The 13569-nt window shown below is 50.6% G+C and overlaps 8 protein-coding genes across 8 annotated transcripts; 2 read left to right on the top strand and 6 right to left on the bottom strand.

Annotated features, from left to right (window-relative positions):
- Positions 1 to 910: 910 nt before the first annotated feature.
- Positions 911 to 1741, bottom strand: SNOG_07279 (hypothetical protein; the record flags this gene model as incomplete). Its single annotated transcript, XM_001797571.1, has 2 exons — positions 911 to 1397; positions 1461 to 1741. 2 exons carry the CDS (start codon positions 1739 to 1741, stop codon positions 911 to 913), a joined length of 768 nt encoding a protein of 255 aa, XP_001797623.1.
- A 1067-nt stretch (positions 1742 to 2808) lies between these two features.
- On the bottom strand, positions 2809 to 3597 carry SNOG_07278 (hypothetical protein; the record flags this gene model as incomplete). The annotated part of the gene is given in 3 exon segments (XM_001797570.1): positions 2809 to 3209; positions 3226 to 3421; positions 3571 to 3597. The coding sequence occupies 3 exon segments, from the start codon at positions 3595 to 3597 to the stop codon at positions 2809 to 2811; spliced, it is 624 nt and encodes a 207-aa protein (XP_001797622.1).
- A 1194-nt stretch (positions 3598 to 4791) lies between these two features.
- SNOG_07277 (hypothetical protein) lies at positions 4792 to 5118 on the bottom strand (the record flags this gene model as incomplete). Its single annotated transcript, XM_001797569.1, has 2 exons — positions 4792 to 4937; positions 5010 to 5118. The coding sequence occupies 2 exons, from the start codon at positions 5116 to 5118 to the stop codon at positions 4792 to 4794; spliced, it is 255 nt and encodes an 84-aa protein (XP_001797621.1).
- A 421-nt stretch (positions 5119 to 5539) lies between these two features.
- SNOG_07276 (hypothetical protein) lies at positions 5540 to 7843 on the bottom strand (the record flags this gene model as incomplete). The annotated part of the gene is made up of 2 exons (XM_001797568.1): positions 5540 to 6935; positions 7257 to 7843. The coding sequence occupies 2 exons, from the start codon at positions 7841 to 7843 to the stop codon at positions 5540 to 5542; spliced, it is 1983 nt and encodes a 660-aa protein (XP_001797620.1).
- A 979-nt stretch (positions 7844 to 8822) lies between these two features.
- On the bottom strand, positions 8823 to 9958 carry SNOG_07275 (hypothetical protein; the record flags this gene model as incomplete). The annotated part of the gene is made up of 3 exons (XM_001797567.1): positions 8823 to 9475; positions 9505 to 9870; positions 9919 to 9958. 3 exons carry the CDS (start codon positions 9956 to 9958, stop codon positions 8823 to 8825), a joined length of 1059 nt encoding a protein of 352 aa, XP_001797619.1.
- A 48-nt stretch (positions 9959 to 10006) lies between these two features.
- On the bottom strand, positions 10007 to 10504 carry SNOG_07274 (hypothetical protein; the record flags this gene model as incomplete). The annotated part of the gene is made up of 2 exons (XM_001797566.1): positions 10007 to 10192; positions 10376 to 10504. The coding sequence occupies 2 exons, from the start codon at positions 10502 to 10504 to the stop codon at positions 10007 to 10009; spliced, it is 315 nt and encodes a 104-aa protein (XP_001797618.1).
- A 290-nt stretch (positions 10505 to 10794) lies between these two features.
- On the top strand, positions 10795 to 11127 carry SNOG_07273 (hypothetical protein; the record flags this gene model as incomplete). Its single annotated transcript, XM_001797565.1, has 2 exons — positions 10795 to 10834; positions 10934 to 11127. The coding sequence occupies 2 exons, from the start codon at positions 10795 to 10797 to the stop codon at positions 11125 to 11127; spliced, it is 234 nt and encodes a 77-aa protein (XP_001797617.1).
- Positions 11128 to 11536: 409 nt separating this feature from the next.
- On the top strand, positions 11537 to 12044 carry SNOG_07272 (hypothetical protein; the record flags this gene model as incomplete). Its single annotated transcript, XM_001797564.1, has 4 exons — positions 11537 to 11741; positions 11792 to 11811; positions 11856 to 11971; positions 12008 to 12044. 4 exons carry the CDS (start codon positions 11537 to 11539, stop codon positions 12042 to 12044), a joined length of 378 nt encoding a protein of 125 aa, XP_001797616.1.
- Positions 12045 to 13569: the final 1525 nt, after the last annotated feature.

The following is a 13569-nucleotide window of genomic DNA, read 5'->3' as shown; positions in this document are numbered from 1 at the left end:
ACTTCTAATTAGAAACTAGCGTAGCCTTACACTAGACTCTACTACTACTCTCTTCTTACAGCAATATCTCTATAACTACAACGTCTAGAGATAATCTAAAAAGTATATTTTAATTATAGACGCATGCATATGCACGTAGGCTCTAGAAAGTCTAAATATTTTTTCTAACCTTAAGCACGTTTTCGCTCTTTATAACCTAGAATATCTCTAATAACCTCTTATAACGTATTAGCAATAGCTATACTCTGCTTATATATAATTTTAGCTACTAAAAGATATTAAAATACTTAACTCTGCTATAATATTACTTAACTCTGCTATAATATTGCTTAACTCTATTAAAATATTGCTTAACTCTGCTATAATATCGCTTAACTCTGCTATAATATCGCTTAACTCTTAGGTATGCATAGGCTAGCTTAGCACTATTATTAACCTAATATTAGAAATCCTAATATATATAGAGATAAAGGCTTATATCTTTCCTAAATATAATAGATATAGATATTTTCTTGCACGGCCTATAAGTGCACTATATAGGTTTGTAGCCTACGTTAGTAACTATTCTTAGTAAAAAACGTAGTGTAGTATCTTATAGAAGCCTCTTTATATCCTATGTTGTGGAAGCATTAGTGTGCGATACAGTAGCTAATAGCTAACTAGTAGCTGACACGCTTGTACTTGTTAGTCAGAACATCTATGACAAGTGTAAAGTAACTAGAAATATGCAGTTTTTTAATTTAATCTACGACCAAAGAGCTGACTTGGTTACAGTTTTATGTCGTCATTCCAGTCGCTTCCATCTCCATTTCCGTTTCACCCACACAGTCTCTCACGTATGAGGCAATGCACAGCCGTAGTCCGCTTCGACACAGAAGTGCTATTGGATTCTGTACATCCTGAGCTAATTCTATCCCTCCCTACGCAGCTGAAACTTCGTGTTGCTTTCCTTGACATTTTCAGGCGGGGTTTTCAGGACCGAAAAGCAGCAGACTGTCACAAATGCCACCTCTGGGAGCATCGTCATAAGCAAATACGCCACCGGGCTGCCTTTCACTGCATTCCACATCATGTCTGCAGTAATGACGAAGATCAGACTGTACAGGACGCGGACAAAGAGAAAGGGAAGCCCAATCCCTGCGCAGATAGCTAGCGTGTAGTCTTCCGCATCGTATCGGTGTCGCTGCGTCCAAAAGTATACCCATACACCTAGAGTGTAGAGGTAGATCAAAAAGAGAATAGCGATACCGGCGCGAGACCAAGGTGTAGGCAGGAGTTTGTTGTGCTCTTTCTTCGTGACGATGACAAATCCACCAATAGAAATGCCGATATCAATCCAGGTCAAGATCTGTGGGATCCAGAAGACTCGTTCGTGAACGACATGTGCTGTTTTATCTCTTGTCGTATTGTTAGCTTTTCGCGCTCAAACGTGCAAACGTTGCAATCGTGCCATTGCTTACATTCTGCCCAGCATTTCGAATAATGCAAAGATCAAGAGCAGCACTCCCAGGCTCTCGCAGACAAATACTCCGGCCCATAGTCCGCTAGAGTCGCGGTTCACGGTACCGAGCATGCATCCAGCTCCCACGCACCGTATGAGTGAAAACCCGCCGAGAGTGAACCAGCATATTCGACGTGTCCAGCGAAAGTAATATCCGACGAAGAAAGAGACCGCGAAGAGCACAACTTGAAAAATCGCGATGCCGTCGCGAAAATGGATCTGGCCGTCGCCGCTACCCATGATGAGTTGGGTGTATGATGCAACTGGAAATTGATGAAAACTGAAGGGTGTATAGGTTCGCCTCGTAACTGACAGTAGGATCACGATCCCTCTATTCAAAAATCGCGGGTGTATGAAAAGGTGCTGAAGAAAGACGTACCAGCCCAAAGACGTCATCGCTGGATGACTGCGCCGCCTGTGCGGCGGATTGTGTTGTTTCACAAAGTTGGGAAGGACCCAACATTGGCTGACATTATCGTGCATCCCTTCCAAAAGGGGTCGTGGCGCGGGGTTGGGTTGAGCGGAACATAGGCAATTGCAAGGCTGAGCTAAGTGTAAGACTGACGAGGCTGAGCTGAGCATAGGTTCCAATACCAGGTGCAGTGACAACTCATGCGGGCTATGGTTTAACTCAAACTCCTTTAGTAGAGCATTTTCTGCTTTTAATGCGAGCCTGGGAGGACTCGATAAACTACCAGTACATAACGGAATGCTCAAAGGAAAATGAAGTGCGATAGGTTGACAATACCCTCTTTGAGTGAACGCTAACCAGGATCTAGCCGCCGCATGACATGCATGAAATGATTCGCTGCGCATGTCGGTTTTCGTGTTCACCATACTTAATGCGGACTGTCTTACCCACAAGCGGAGGAATTTATAGCAGGACGCCTGATGATCGATCCAGAATGCAAACGATCCATTCTTCGATCTTAAGGGCTGCGGGCTTATTTCATTGGAAGCCCTATGGCAGAGATCTGAGTCAATTTCTGCCCTTTGCAATGTTCCGGTCAGCCTGTAAAACGTCGCATCGATCCTGTCAGTTTCTACTCCAAATTGTCACTACACGTTGTGAATGGTTATGCCCAAACTTCATGTTTGAAGGGACATTTTGCTCTAAAAATAATTTACACCAATCGAACCGAAGCAAAACACGCGTCTAGTTATTCCATTGACTCTGTCGCCCCTTGATCAGCAACGCCACAACAGCATGGCTGACTTTGTCACAATACAAGCTCTCCGGCCCAGCAAGCTCCGTCAGCAACGACCAAAGCCTGGGCGCCTTGTCTTGCACCACCATCTCAACATCCTCAGGCAATGATGTCAGCTGTGCCATCGCCCGGTCCTTTTCCGACCCTCCAGGATTCCTTCTGCGCTCGTGTAGAGTTGACAAATTGTCCGCTTTGCATCCTCTCGTCAAGGCCTCGCGTGACCTCTTGCAACTCCTCCTCGTACACTGACTTCGCATGCTCCGTAGCGGCCTCGTGAATACCACGAGACTCATACCGCGGCCAAGTCTTGCTGTTTGCGTGCAGGTTTTGCATGACGCGCGGAAGATGCCGGGATCGAGAAGCGCGCTGAGCCATCTCGGGTACGCTGGACTTCTCGAGTGTGCATGTGTAGTATGTTGACGCCATGCTGTCGAAATCGGTAAATTCGGCTTCGCGGCATGTGGCCAGGATCTTTGTGAAGCGGGCAGTGTTGTGAGATACTGGCTCATCGAGTACCATAGGAGATGATCGCGTCGATAATAGACTGTATGTAGGGGAGGTTGAGTTTGGGCGGTCGGTAGAAGAGCTCAGTGATTGCTGACTCGATGTCTTGGATGAGCTGGTGCTGCTCCGGCTCCGATGTGATGTACGATTTTCGACCCTGTGGCTCTGTGTGGAAGGCATTGATCTTGCCGAGGAAGATTCGCTTCTTCTTTGTTTTAGAAGTGGTGACGGAGGTAATGATGCCGTGTCAAGCATGAAGGTTGAGTTGTTATCCTGGTCGATTGTAACCGCAGAAAGAGCTGGATCGACAAGTGGTGGCGCCGTCACAGAGAATACGTTTGGCGCAGGGTTGCTCACTGCATCCATCATCATCTTGAACTGCATTTCGTCCAGGTGGTATAAGCATAGCTCAGTCATAGGATTGCAAGTACAACTTTCAGGAGATGAAAACATGAAAAGACTTAGATCAGGTTGGAACGCAACTGATGCAGACAAGTTGTCGAGCATTGGGTCGAGTGATGCGACTGGCAGTGGATGGGAAGGAGCATTGATAGGCGTCGCCTCCATGGAGCTCGATAACCCATCCATTGACGCCGTAGAGGCCATGGGTCGATCTGATACAGAGCTCTGATTGTTAGTCTGTTCGTCCGAAGAATTATTAGACTGTTCTTTCATCCGGCGCCCTTGTAGACAATTAGCAACTACAATAAAGGACTTGCGTGAGCAGCTTACGGTGGTTTTGCTGAGCGATGCGATTCTGGATCTTTCTCTTCTCTTTTGCTGTAGGACTCTGTGATCTTTGATACTTTTTCTTTGGACGTGATTGTTGCGTCTTCTGGGAACCGCGCGGCATGGAGGAGTCAATCAAAGAAACATCGATGGGCTTTCTTGGTAAATCTGATAGTGTTGGTGAGGTGGAATGTTTCCGCTTCTCAAATGATCATATAACAGTCTGGTTGTCGAAGCTGGAGAGAGCGTACTAAGAGATATATCACGTCTCCACACATAAATCGTAGCCACAGACGTCAACAATGCTTATGCACTGATTCTTACCCGAGACATGGCATCACATAGTGAGATCGTAGGGGCGGAGAGTTGTTGGATTAGTAGTGCATGCGAGTAGCACAGCACTATGGTCCAGCACAGACTCCATGCCAAGGTGAATTGTAAGAAGATGTAACGGAAGGACCCCGAAAGGCACGCCTTGAAACATGCATGCACTGAGTACTAACCTATAATTAGATGCATTCAACGGGCCGTTCGCAGCTCGCATCTCTTAGCATGCAGCAATGGAGAACAGGTCTGAAAAGATACGGAGATTGGGCGAACAGTTCGAAATAGTCAAGCTTCGTGAAACGACCTCTAAGACGTTGGCAGTATTCTTCAGCGTGAGAATGAACGAGCATTCTGCCCAATAACTCACGTACCTGGATGCAAAGACACGCCAAATAGTACTCAGGCAACCAACTGCATTCGCTTATGTCCCGATTTTACGCAAGCAAGATCTCGGGAGATGCCGCTGCTTTTAGAGGCGGTCTGACTTTGCTTGCCGCGGCTTTAACGCACATTGCCATGCGGCTAGCGGGAGGAAGCCTCATCAAGCTTCCGCAGCCGCGCGAACTTAGCTACACCACCACGCCTTGGCCGCAATACCATTTCGACGACTTTGCGATCAAATTTTGAGCAGTGCCTTTCGGGCGTGACGGGGACCTCCGCGTGCAAGTCTAGCGATCAGTTTGTGAAATCACGCTGCGCCCACCCTGCCCGCACTGGGCTGTGCGCGTTCTTCGCCCCACGCCCTAGGACTGATGCTATTGAGATGCCGAAGATCTTCATCTGGCCGATGTGAGCAGCCGCATCGATCACCATGATCTTTGACGGTGTGGATATAACAATGTTGGACATTGCCAGTACACGCGTCAGGTTGGCCTGACTACATCTGCAAATGCGCCTCGTGCGCAGGCCTGGATCAACGCTCGAGCGGCCTTTATTGGAGACATTGATGTGTCTGCCTGTTGCTGCTGCTGACACAACAGAAATTGTGGATGGTGTGGCCAGTTCGGACACCGTACGAGGTCAATGATCTTGCTGAAAGATGTTCGTAATGTGTTGGCGGCGTGCGACGCTCGTGTTGCGCGGGTCGTTGTTGAAAATCGACCCAACCTGCTGCACCTGGGCATTGTCCACCAATCTGCGCCGTTGATCACCAGATACGCCATGTCTTTGGAGGAAACGGGCGCCTGCCCTTTTAATCGCAACAGCATATACTCTGGAAAATTAGTATCGTTCGCTCGCTAGCGGTCGTGCCGTGAATTATTAACTACAGCTAGACTAGCGAGATGATGAACAGGTCTGTCTTCTCAAAATTCTCCAAAGCAAGACGCACTACTACTTGCAATGCTTCTCTTTCAAACTCTGCTACAAACGACTCGAATCTCTCTTCCTTCCCGTCATCGTGATCATGCACCTGGTCCTTGAAGTATCGGAACATACCAACACGTTCGAAAGAAGCTTTGCTGCCCATCTCCTCCATTCTTAAGACGAGTCCATCCACTCGGATCTCTTGTACTCGTTCGTTGTAGTCGTCCTTCCGGTATACTGCCATACCTGTGCGCCCAGCAACAAGGGGCAGCAGATATACCTTCTCTCTCTGAAAGCTCGTCGGCTCAGGGACAACGTAGTCTGGCCGAAACGGATAATTCGTTTCTCCCATAGCCAACGTCGTTGGGCCAACTCTGGTCGCCTCAAGAATGCCCTGACACGCCAGCCTCAATTCACCTCCACGAACTTGACCGAGTGGATCGGTACCAAGCAAGTCCATCTTCGCATCCAATACTCGCCCGTAGTTTGTTTCCATAATCCCTTCCTGGCGCACTTGATATCTGACTTGCCCATCGACACTTGTCCAGGCCCAGCTGGGGGCTCGCTGAACAGGGCGTACGCGTGGTTCAATCGCACGCCAGCACAACTGCACGAGCATATCTTCATCAAGCCACATGCCCGCAACATAGGCTCCACCACGCTCATCGTGATTTCTACGCGCGATGCCGGACAGCGCAGGCAGCTTGTCACTCGGATATGTCATGTTCGCGGCAGAATACAACGCTACAACGTCACTCCACCACGAGGCGAAGTGGCCTATGCGGATTCGCTCATTGACGATACCCCTGCCGAGTTGCTTTGGGAAGCCACTAGGCAGGAATTCGTTTGCGGTCTCCGCGCGACACTCCCAAAAGGCGCCGCGATGACCAAAATGAATCGTTCGTGGCGGGAGGATACGTTCTTGGAGAGCCCATGCGCGTGTCGCAAGGTGTGATTTTGTCGTGTTCAAGTCATAGACCTCTCTACTCCGGAATTCGCGGACAAGGGTAGAAGACGAGGGGTGTATTTTGACAACAGCGCGGACACCGTCCACAAGAGACTTGGGCCGGACGAAGCAGCCGCCATGTACGGAGGGAGATGATGACGCGGCGATGTTGACAAAGGAGTTGCCGTACACAAAGCTCATGGAGCCAGCCTCGCGAACCCAGTCAGCAGTATCGCTTTGCTTGATGCATAGTGAATCGATCCAAATGTATGAAAGACCGAGCTCGCGGGTGATTTGAATTGCATCTTTAAAAGTTTGTGGCAGGAGAGAGAGAGGGATGTGCTCCACAAATGTATCAAGATTTTGCTCCGTTAGCTGAAGGAAGGGTTCAGTGCCCCAGCAGTGGCTGAGGGTGCTGTATCGTGGACGATCATTCGTCTCCAACCCTGCTGTAAGGACAAGACGTGGTACTTCCTCATTGACGGAGATGAGCCGAGTGGGTAGCTTATCGCGATGTCTGTGGCTTCCGTTGCAATCTTTGTGGTTCTCTGCGCAGTTGCTCACCCAATTTCTTGCAATCTTGAGGAGTTCGCCTTGTTGGGTATATGTATCAGCTTTTACAAGTCAGCCAAGAAAACAATGGAATACTGCCAGTAGAGAGCGTATACCAGAGCTTTCCAGTGCGGCTGATTCGAAACCTGTTACTTGCGCCATGGAGCTATTGCAGTGATCGCACACCTTGCCGGGTAAGTTGATCCACAATAGTTGGGAAGAGTTCGTGCCCCAATTCTGCACTGACAGAGAAGCCGTCTCTGCATCTCCTAGAGCAAGAAGTCTCAATTCTAGTTTACGAAACGTGACCAGAGCTTCAGCGTCCCGCAGCATCTGCAACAAAAAGGCGCAGAATTTACATCCTTGCTGTGCCGCGGCTTCCATGACAAGTGTCTGGAGGCTACGCGCCACAGTGTGTTTCCAGTCCGCGCCTGAGCCGGGCCAAATCAGCCCTGTCGAAGGATCCTTGACATTAGGGTCGCTGAGGTCTGGCCAGTCGTCGAAGAGATTCTGACAGTCGGCGCAGAATCTCTCGTCGACCTGGGTTCCATTGGCCAGTTCGGTGATACATTTCTCGATAGTGTGCGCATCTAGTTTATCAGATTTAACGCTCTGAACAATGTCCGATTCCAATGTCAGGAATTTGTCAGCTGCTTGGTAGTCCTCATGCCATGATTGAAGACCGGAAAGATTGCCCGTGGCGACGTTGTCTCCAAAATGTTTCTGTACAACTCGATATTGTGCTGCATGGCGTTTCTCTCGGTCAGCCATGATCAAAGGCGGAAAAATGATTTCGGTGAGATCTGTAGCTTGAGCTGCTCGGATTGTTGAAGGTACCTCACGGATTTAGGCTGCAGTGCTTACTTACTCTGACGTCATCCCCTGCAGACCCAGCACCGAGTGCTGCAATAACACGTGCGCGCTGTGTCTAGGAAACCCAAGCACTGCTCTAAGGAATCCAGTAAGCTAGATGCCTTGAAGGCTTTTTCGGCCCCTTACAATGCGCTGATAACCTTGCGAGTCCTTCCAGGCTTACACATGAGATAATACTTCTTCTCTAACACGACTTTGAATTAAGGCGGAGCGCGCACGAATTATTGCAATACTTGGTGCCAGCTCGCTCAGGCTGAAATCTTCAGTCGCAGAACAGCCCTACATGCACCGACGAGGCGGACGTCGGCCGAGAACACAAGCATGGTGTAGCCCAAGAGGCCACTGCTCGATCGCGAGATTTATCAGGCGATTGAATGCCTGAGAAAATCGCTGGTTGGGCTTTCGAATAGCAATTCGGCATCATGGTCTGCACGTCGACTCACCTAAGTAGTGTTGCCAGCATCGGTACATTAAATTCATCGTTCCAAAGATTATCCCAACATGTTGCACGTCTATGAATTACCCATACTTCGCTGCCCAAGTGACCATGCGCTTGAGTAGGCAATGTAAGCACACTTCACTTGATTAGAGTCACATGCAGTCGGCTCATGAAGCCAGTGATGGCGTGAGACGTGAGTTTAATTGAAATGCTACGCTAACCCCGTGCTACTTGCTCATGATAGGTAACGAGTGCGAGGGTCTATCAGCCTTGTGCTGGTTGGATGCTGTGCTGATGCAGGGATGGTCGGCTCGGTGAGATATGCTGCTGGAACATACGTGCAAAGGCTGGTTAAGACGACCCAGTGTTCACTTTGCGGGCGCAGGCTTGGTCTGTCCAGGACGGTGCACGCCACGAACGCGATGGACTGGAGGTGTATCAGGTCGTCCTTTTGGCGTAATACCCATGGACGGACAAGCTGTAGCGTGGCCTGGATAGACCTGTTCGTCTGCTGTTGCGGGGCGGGTCTTCGGAGGACAGGTCCAGGGCCTTCTGGTACGGTGTTGGAGCCTTTACGGCCTGTTTGGTGCGAGACGTGCTCTGGTCGGCTGCCGTGAGCAGGATTGGAGCGTCGTGGCCATATGTGGACCGGTGAGAACAGTCACCATGCATGAGTAACTGCTTGGCCAGCTCTGCTAGGCTGTCGTACGTGTTTCCGGCCACTTTGAAGGTGCAGTGCTCGTGTGGGCAGCCGTAGAGCCACTCTCGATACTGATGAAGCGTCATCTCCCATGCCCGATTCTGGTCGTCAATGTCGGCGGTGCGAGCTTGACCGAGACAATGCAGCGCAACCCCTGACTGCAGCTGCAGCGGTCGCGCTTGTGGCAGGTCTTTCGACCTATGTTGTTCGCGTGCGGTTCGGGAATGACATGGAATGGGCTGGAGCAGGCGTGCTGGCCGCAAAGGTGGCTTGCCTCGGCGTCCTATCTTGCGGTCTTGCATCCCGAGAGCACCAGGGGCTTCCATTGGACTTTGCTGAGGATGCCACATGCAAGGAGCATAGGCCACTTTCCGACGATTCGCTCGACGTGCTGGATTTCACCGCATCTGTCATCTGGACACGGGAGCCGGATTGGAATATTGTCGCAGGCGGTCGGCAGGATCAGGCATTGCGGGATGAGAGCCAGCGAGGTCTCCCGGGATTGTCGATGGTCGTCGCTGTCTCTGTGATAAGCCCCACGAAGGTTGGGGTTGCGCCACGGTAGGAGCCCAGGACAGTACATGCGAAGTTTGGACCACATAAGCAAGTTGAGCGAGTTGCGGAAGAGTGAATTGTCGTAGGCGTTGACGAGGCGTTGGGTCGGCGTGTATCTTGCGTCAGATCGCGGCATCGCCTCGAGCTCAGTCGTTGTGTCGATCGTCCCAGTCGAGGCCGCCTCTCGCTTTGAGGCGAGGGAGTAGTATAGCCGCTGGAGTGAGGTCTCGCCTTCAGTCGGTCGCCTCTATGTAGGCCTGAACTATGCCAGAGCTCGACCAGCTGCAGGCCAGTCGGCTTTGGTATCGCCGTCATCCATCTTGACCTCTTTGGGCGACTGGAAGGTTATGCCTGGCCGAAGGCCATTTCAAGTTGGCCAGTCGATCTTGATGGTCGTGGATAGGTCGCTAGATTCGGGGGAGATTGCGCGACCGTCCTCGTTGACTGCCTTGGCTGACCTGTCATTGAGTACGGTAAGGTAACCCCGGTGTCGTCCCAGTGCCCAGTGACCGTAGACACGTCCGACGGAACCAAGTACTTGCCCTCGGTGTTTCTAGTCAGCCAGAATGAGTTGGAGGCTGTGTTATTCGCAAGAGTCGTCGCTAACTCCTCCCATGCCCTCTGCTCGTGCCCCACTCCGCACAGCAGAGTCGTTCCATACGCTTGCCTAGTTACGACTCGCCCGTCTTGAGTGCGCATCCAGAATGGGCCGCCCATGGGACGACGGGCCTCGTACACCTCGCCGCGTATATCGACGGCACCAAGTGTACAGCTTCAGGCTGGTATATGGGTTGTGGCCTGTCGCACTTTCCGTCGTAGTTGACGAGTACCCGCAAAGGCGCTCATGTGACAGAGCCCCGTACATTGTAGATGAACGAGGCAGTCCATCCTGACCACCTCGGTTTGCTTATCGCTGGACTGCTAGCTGAGTGCATCGACGGTCTCCGCTTTTCGCCTGCGGGTGAAGGAGTGATGGAGTTGCTGAAGTGAGTTGTTGTCGGGAATTCCAGCCGCACTTGGTTGTGGTCGTCATCCCCTGCTCCTTCCAGCTTCGTCAGCCTCACCTGAGCCGCCTTCGCGTTTGGCCCACCTTTACCTTGGGGACTATCACGTCGAGTCTTCTTCCTGGTTCCAGAACCACGCTATGCCTGCATCATGGCGATTACTGCGAGGAATGCGGTTGGAGTCGAGCACAGTGAGCGTCTGAACCGTTGGATGGCAGATTGCGAAGAAGATGAGGATTGCGTCGATGGACTGGGCCTAGACGTGCCTTGAGTAGATGTTGTGTGTCTAGATCTGTCGCTCGAAGTACCCGAAGTTGGGAGTCGTCAGGCTGTAGTGCTTGCGCCCACCCTGCTTTTGGCACGTTTCCTTCCCTTCATGGTCGCATCGCAAACGGCTGTTGCGATTGGTGTGCAACAAGTTCTGTACGTCTCTGATTTGGAACACGATCATTCCAAGGTTGTCGCGTTTTATGTGCGTGTATGAGTGTGTAGGCGAAGACTTCAACGCAAACGAACGAGTCGACTCTGCCAACCCTCATTTGCTTCGCTCCAGATGAATCACGCCACAATCGAGATGCTTACTCGACTTGTATCAAAGCTGCTGCAAGTTAATTAGTGCTCTGCCTTTGTAATATTCCGCTTCGTCGACATCGGGGCTTATACATCGTAGCGCTTACATCGTCGCGTGCGATCGCACGTAAGCTGCTAGTGTACAGCGTCTCATTCGATTACATGGCGTTACACGACATTCGGACATGACCTATATTACTGTCTGACATGAGAACGAGCCAATGAGTAATTTGGTCCCCAAGTGCTCATGTTCAGTGTTTTACCTTAAAGTCCTTCGCCCACAACTTACTTCGCTGTCGAGGTTGTGACTGCATTCAGCGGTCATGCCCACGCCAACATTTCCCGACGATCCGAACGGTCTTGCGGCCGATCCACCGCCTGGATCACAGGGCAAGCTCGGAACAGCCTCAGATGCGCTGGTTTGGTATCAAGTATGCGCTGTACTTTGCACGACTGTCCCTGGGCTTTTTGTTCTTTTGCGGTTGTACACCAAAGTCTTCATCGTTCGCAAGACGGATTTAACAGACTGTAAGGGCAACATTTTTTGCCTTGGAACCATTCATCCTGACATGAGACAGACTTTGTGGTACTTGCATTTGTTAGTCGCTTGGCAATGTCGATTCTATAGACTTACAATCTCAGCTTGCGTTCATTCCCATGATTGCCATCGGTCGCGTCATGTTTGGAGCCGGCGCTGGCATGCATCAATGGAACATACGCAATGACGACCTCTATAACATACTTTACGCAAGTCTTCGGTATGTTCATATCAGTACAGCTACTGACTTGGGCAGTGGCTTCACGTATACGAGATCATGTACGGACCTGTAATCTTGCTGATCAAACTCGCCATTTTGCTACAGTACCTACACCTACTAGCACCGAACCGAACGGTAAATCGATTTGTGTTCTTTGGAGCGTTGATCATCATGGTAGTAATTGCAGTATTCTACATCACCATTACACTGCTTAGTATCTTTCGTTGCAGTCCGCACGAAGCATCCTGGAACAGATTTATTGAAAATGCAAAATGCATCAATTTGGGTGAGCTATTCATTGCTGCCGCATTGTTCAATATCCTTTCGGATATCGCGATTCTGCTTTTACCGACACGGAGCATTTGGGTTTTGCGAATCCCGATCCGACGGAAAATCAGCATCAGCGCGCTGTTTGCGATTGGCAGCCTGTAAAGATGTCTCACGCTTTCTTTCATGCTTCCACGCTGATACTATTAGGGCCTGTATCGCCGACATTGGCGTCATCGTCTTCCTAGTTCGTATCAACCAGAAAAACGCAGACATTTCTTACATTACTGCATGGTTGAGCCTCTGTATCTTTGCCGAGATCAGCTTTGGTATCATCGTAACCTGCATGTTGTCATTGGCAAAACTAGTCGAAGCCAAGGGCTGTGCACTGAGGAGATGTTTTGCTACGAGGTCTGGTTCCACCAAGCCCAAGGATTCCGGGCATGATCGTGGCTGGTCTTCGGTTTCGGAAGAGGCTCAAGTCCCACTACCAACTCTATCACACAACACTTCGAGCAAGTCTCCTCCATGGAATGACATGACCTTTGAGACTGGGACGCATTACTTGGATGGACACCAATCTTGAGAGGTCGCACCCTCATCCTTTCGCATACATACAAGTTTCCACATCTCGATCAAGTCTTTCGGAGAGCGTACATGGTCGAAAGCGCAATGAAAGCAGAACCCTTCCGGTACTACCCACACATCGATCACTTCCTATACCACATCCTCGTCACCTTTGTCCTCCTCATCTTCTTCTGCAACTGAAAGACCCCATACAGCAACGCCTCAGCCGTCGGCGGACAACCCGGCACATAAATATCCACCGGAATGATGCGATCTACGCCTCTCACCACACTATAGCTGTAATGGTAGTACCCACCCCCATTCGCACAACTGCCCATACTAATCACCCACCTGGGCTCTGGCATCTGGTCGTAGCATTGCCGGACTGCGGATGCGATCTTATTCGTGACGGTGCCTGCGACGATCATCAAGTCTGCTTGTCGGGGTGATGCGCGGAAGATGATGCCTAGCCGGTCTTGGTCGTAGCGAGGCATTGAGAGGTGCATCATTTCGATTGCGCAGCAGGCGAGGCCGAAGCTGAGGGGCCAGAGGGAGCCTTGCCGAGCCCAGTTTACGATTTGGTCGGATGTTGTACTGATGATTTGTTAGCTTCATTGAAGGTATTCTCGGTACATGGGAAGGCATACAGGACATGCTCGACAACACTGGTGCGTTTGCGAGTTGTTGTTGGCACGTTCGTGTTTGAAGTGGCTTGGGAAGAGCTGTCTCGCTGCTGATGGGAGACCGAGGCCCCATACGCATGT

The sequence above is a fragment of the Parastagonospora nodorum genome, assembly GCF_000146915.1.
Source record: "Parastagonospora nodorum SN15 chromosome Unknown scaffold_10, whole genome shotgun sequence".
In the NCBI taxonomy this organism is placed as follows: domain Eukaryota; kingdom Fungi; phylum Ascomycota; class Dothideomycetes; order Pleosporales; family Phaeosphaeriaceae; genus Parastagonospora; species Parastagonospora nodorum.
The sequence above is the reverse complement of the archived record's forward strand: the minus strand, read 5'-3'. Positions and strand labels throughout refer to the sequence as shown.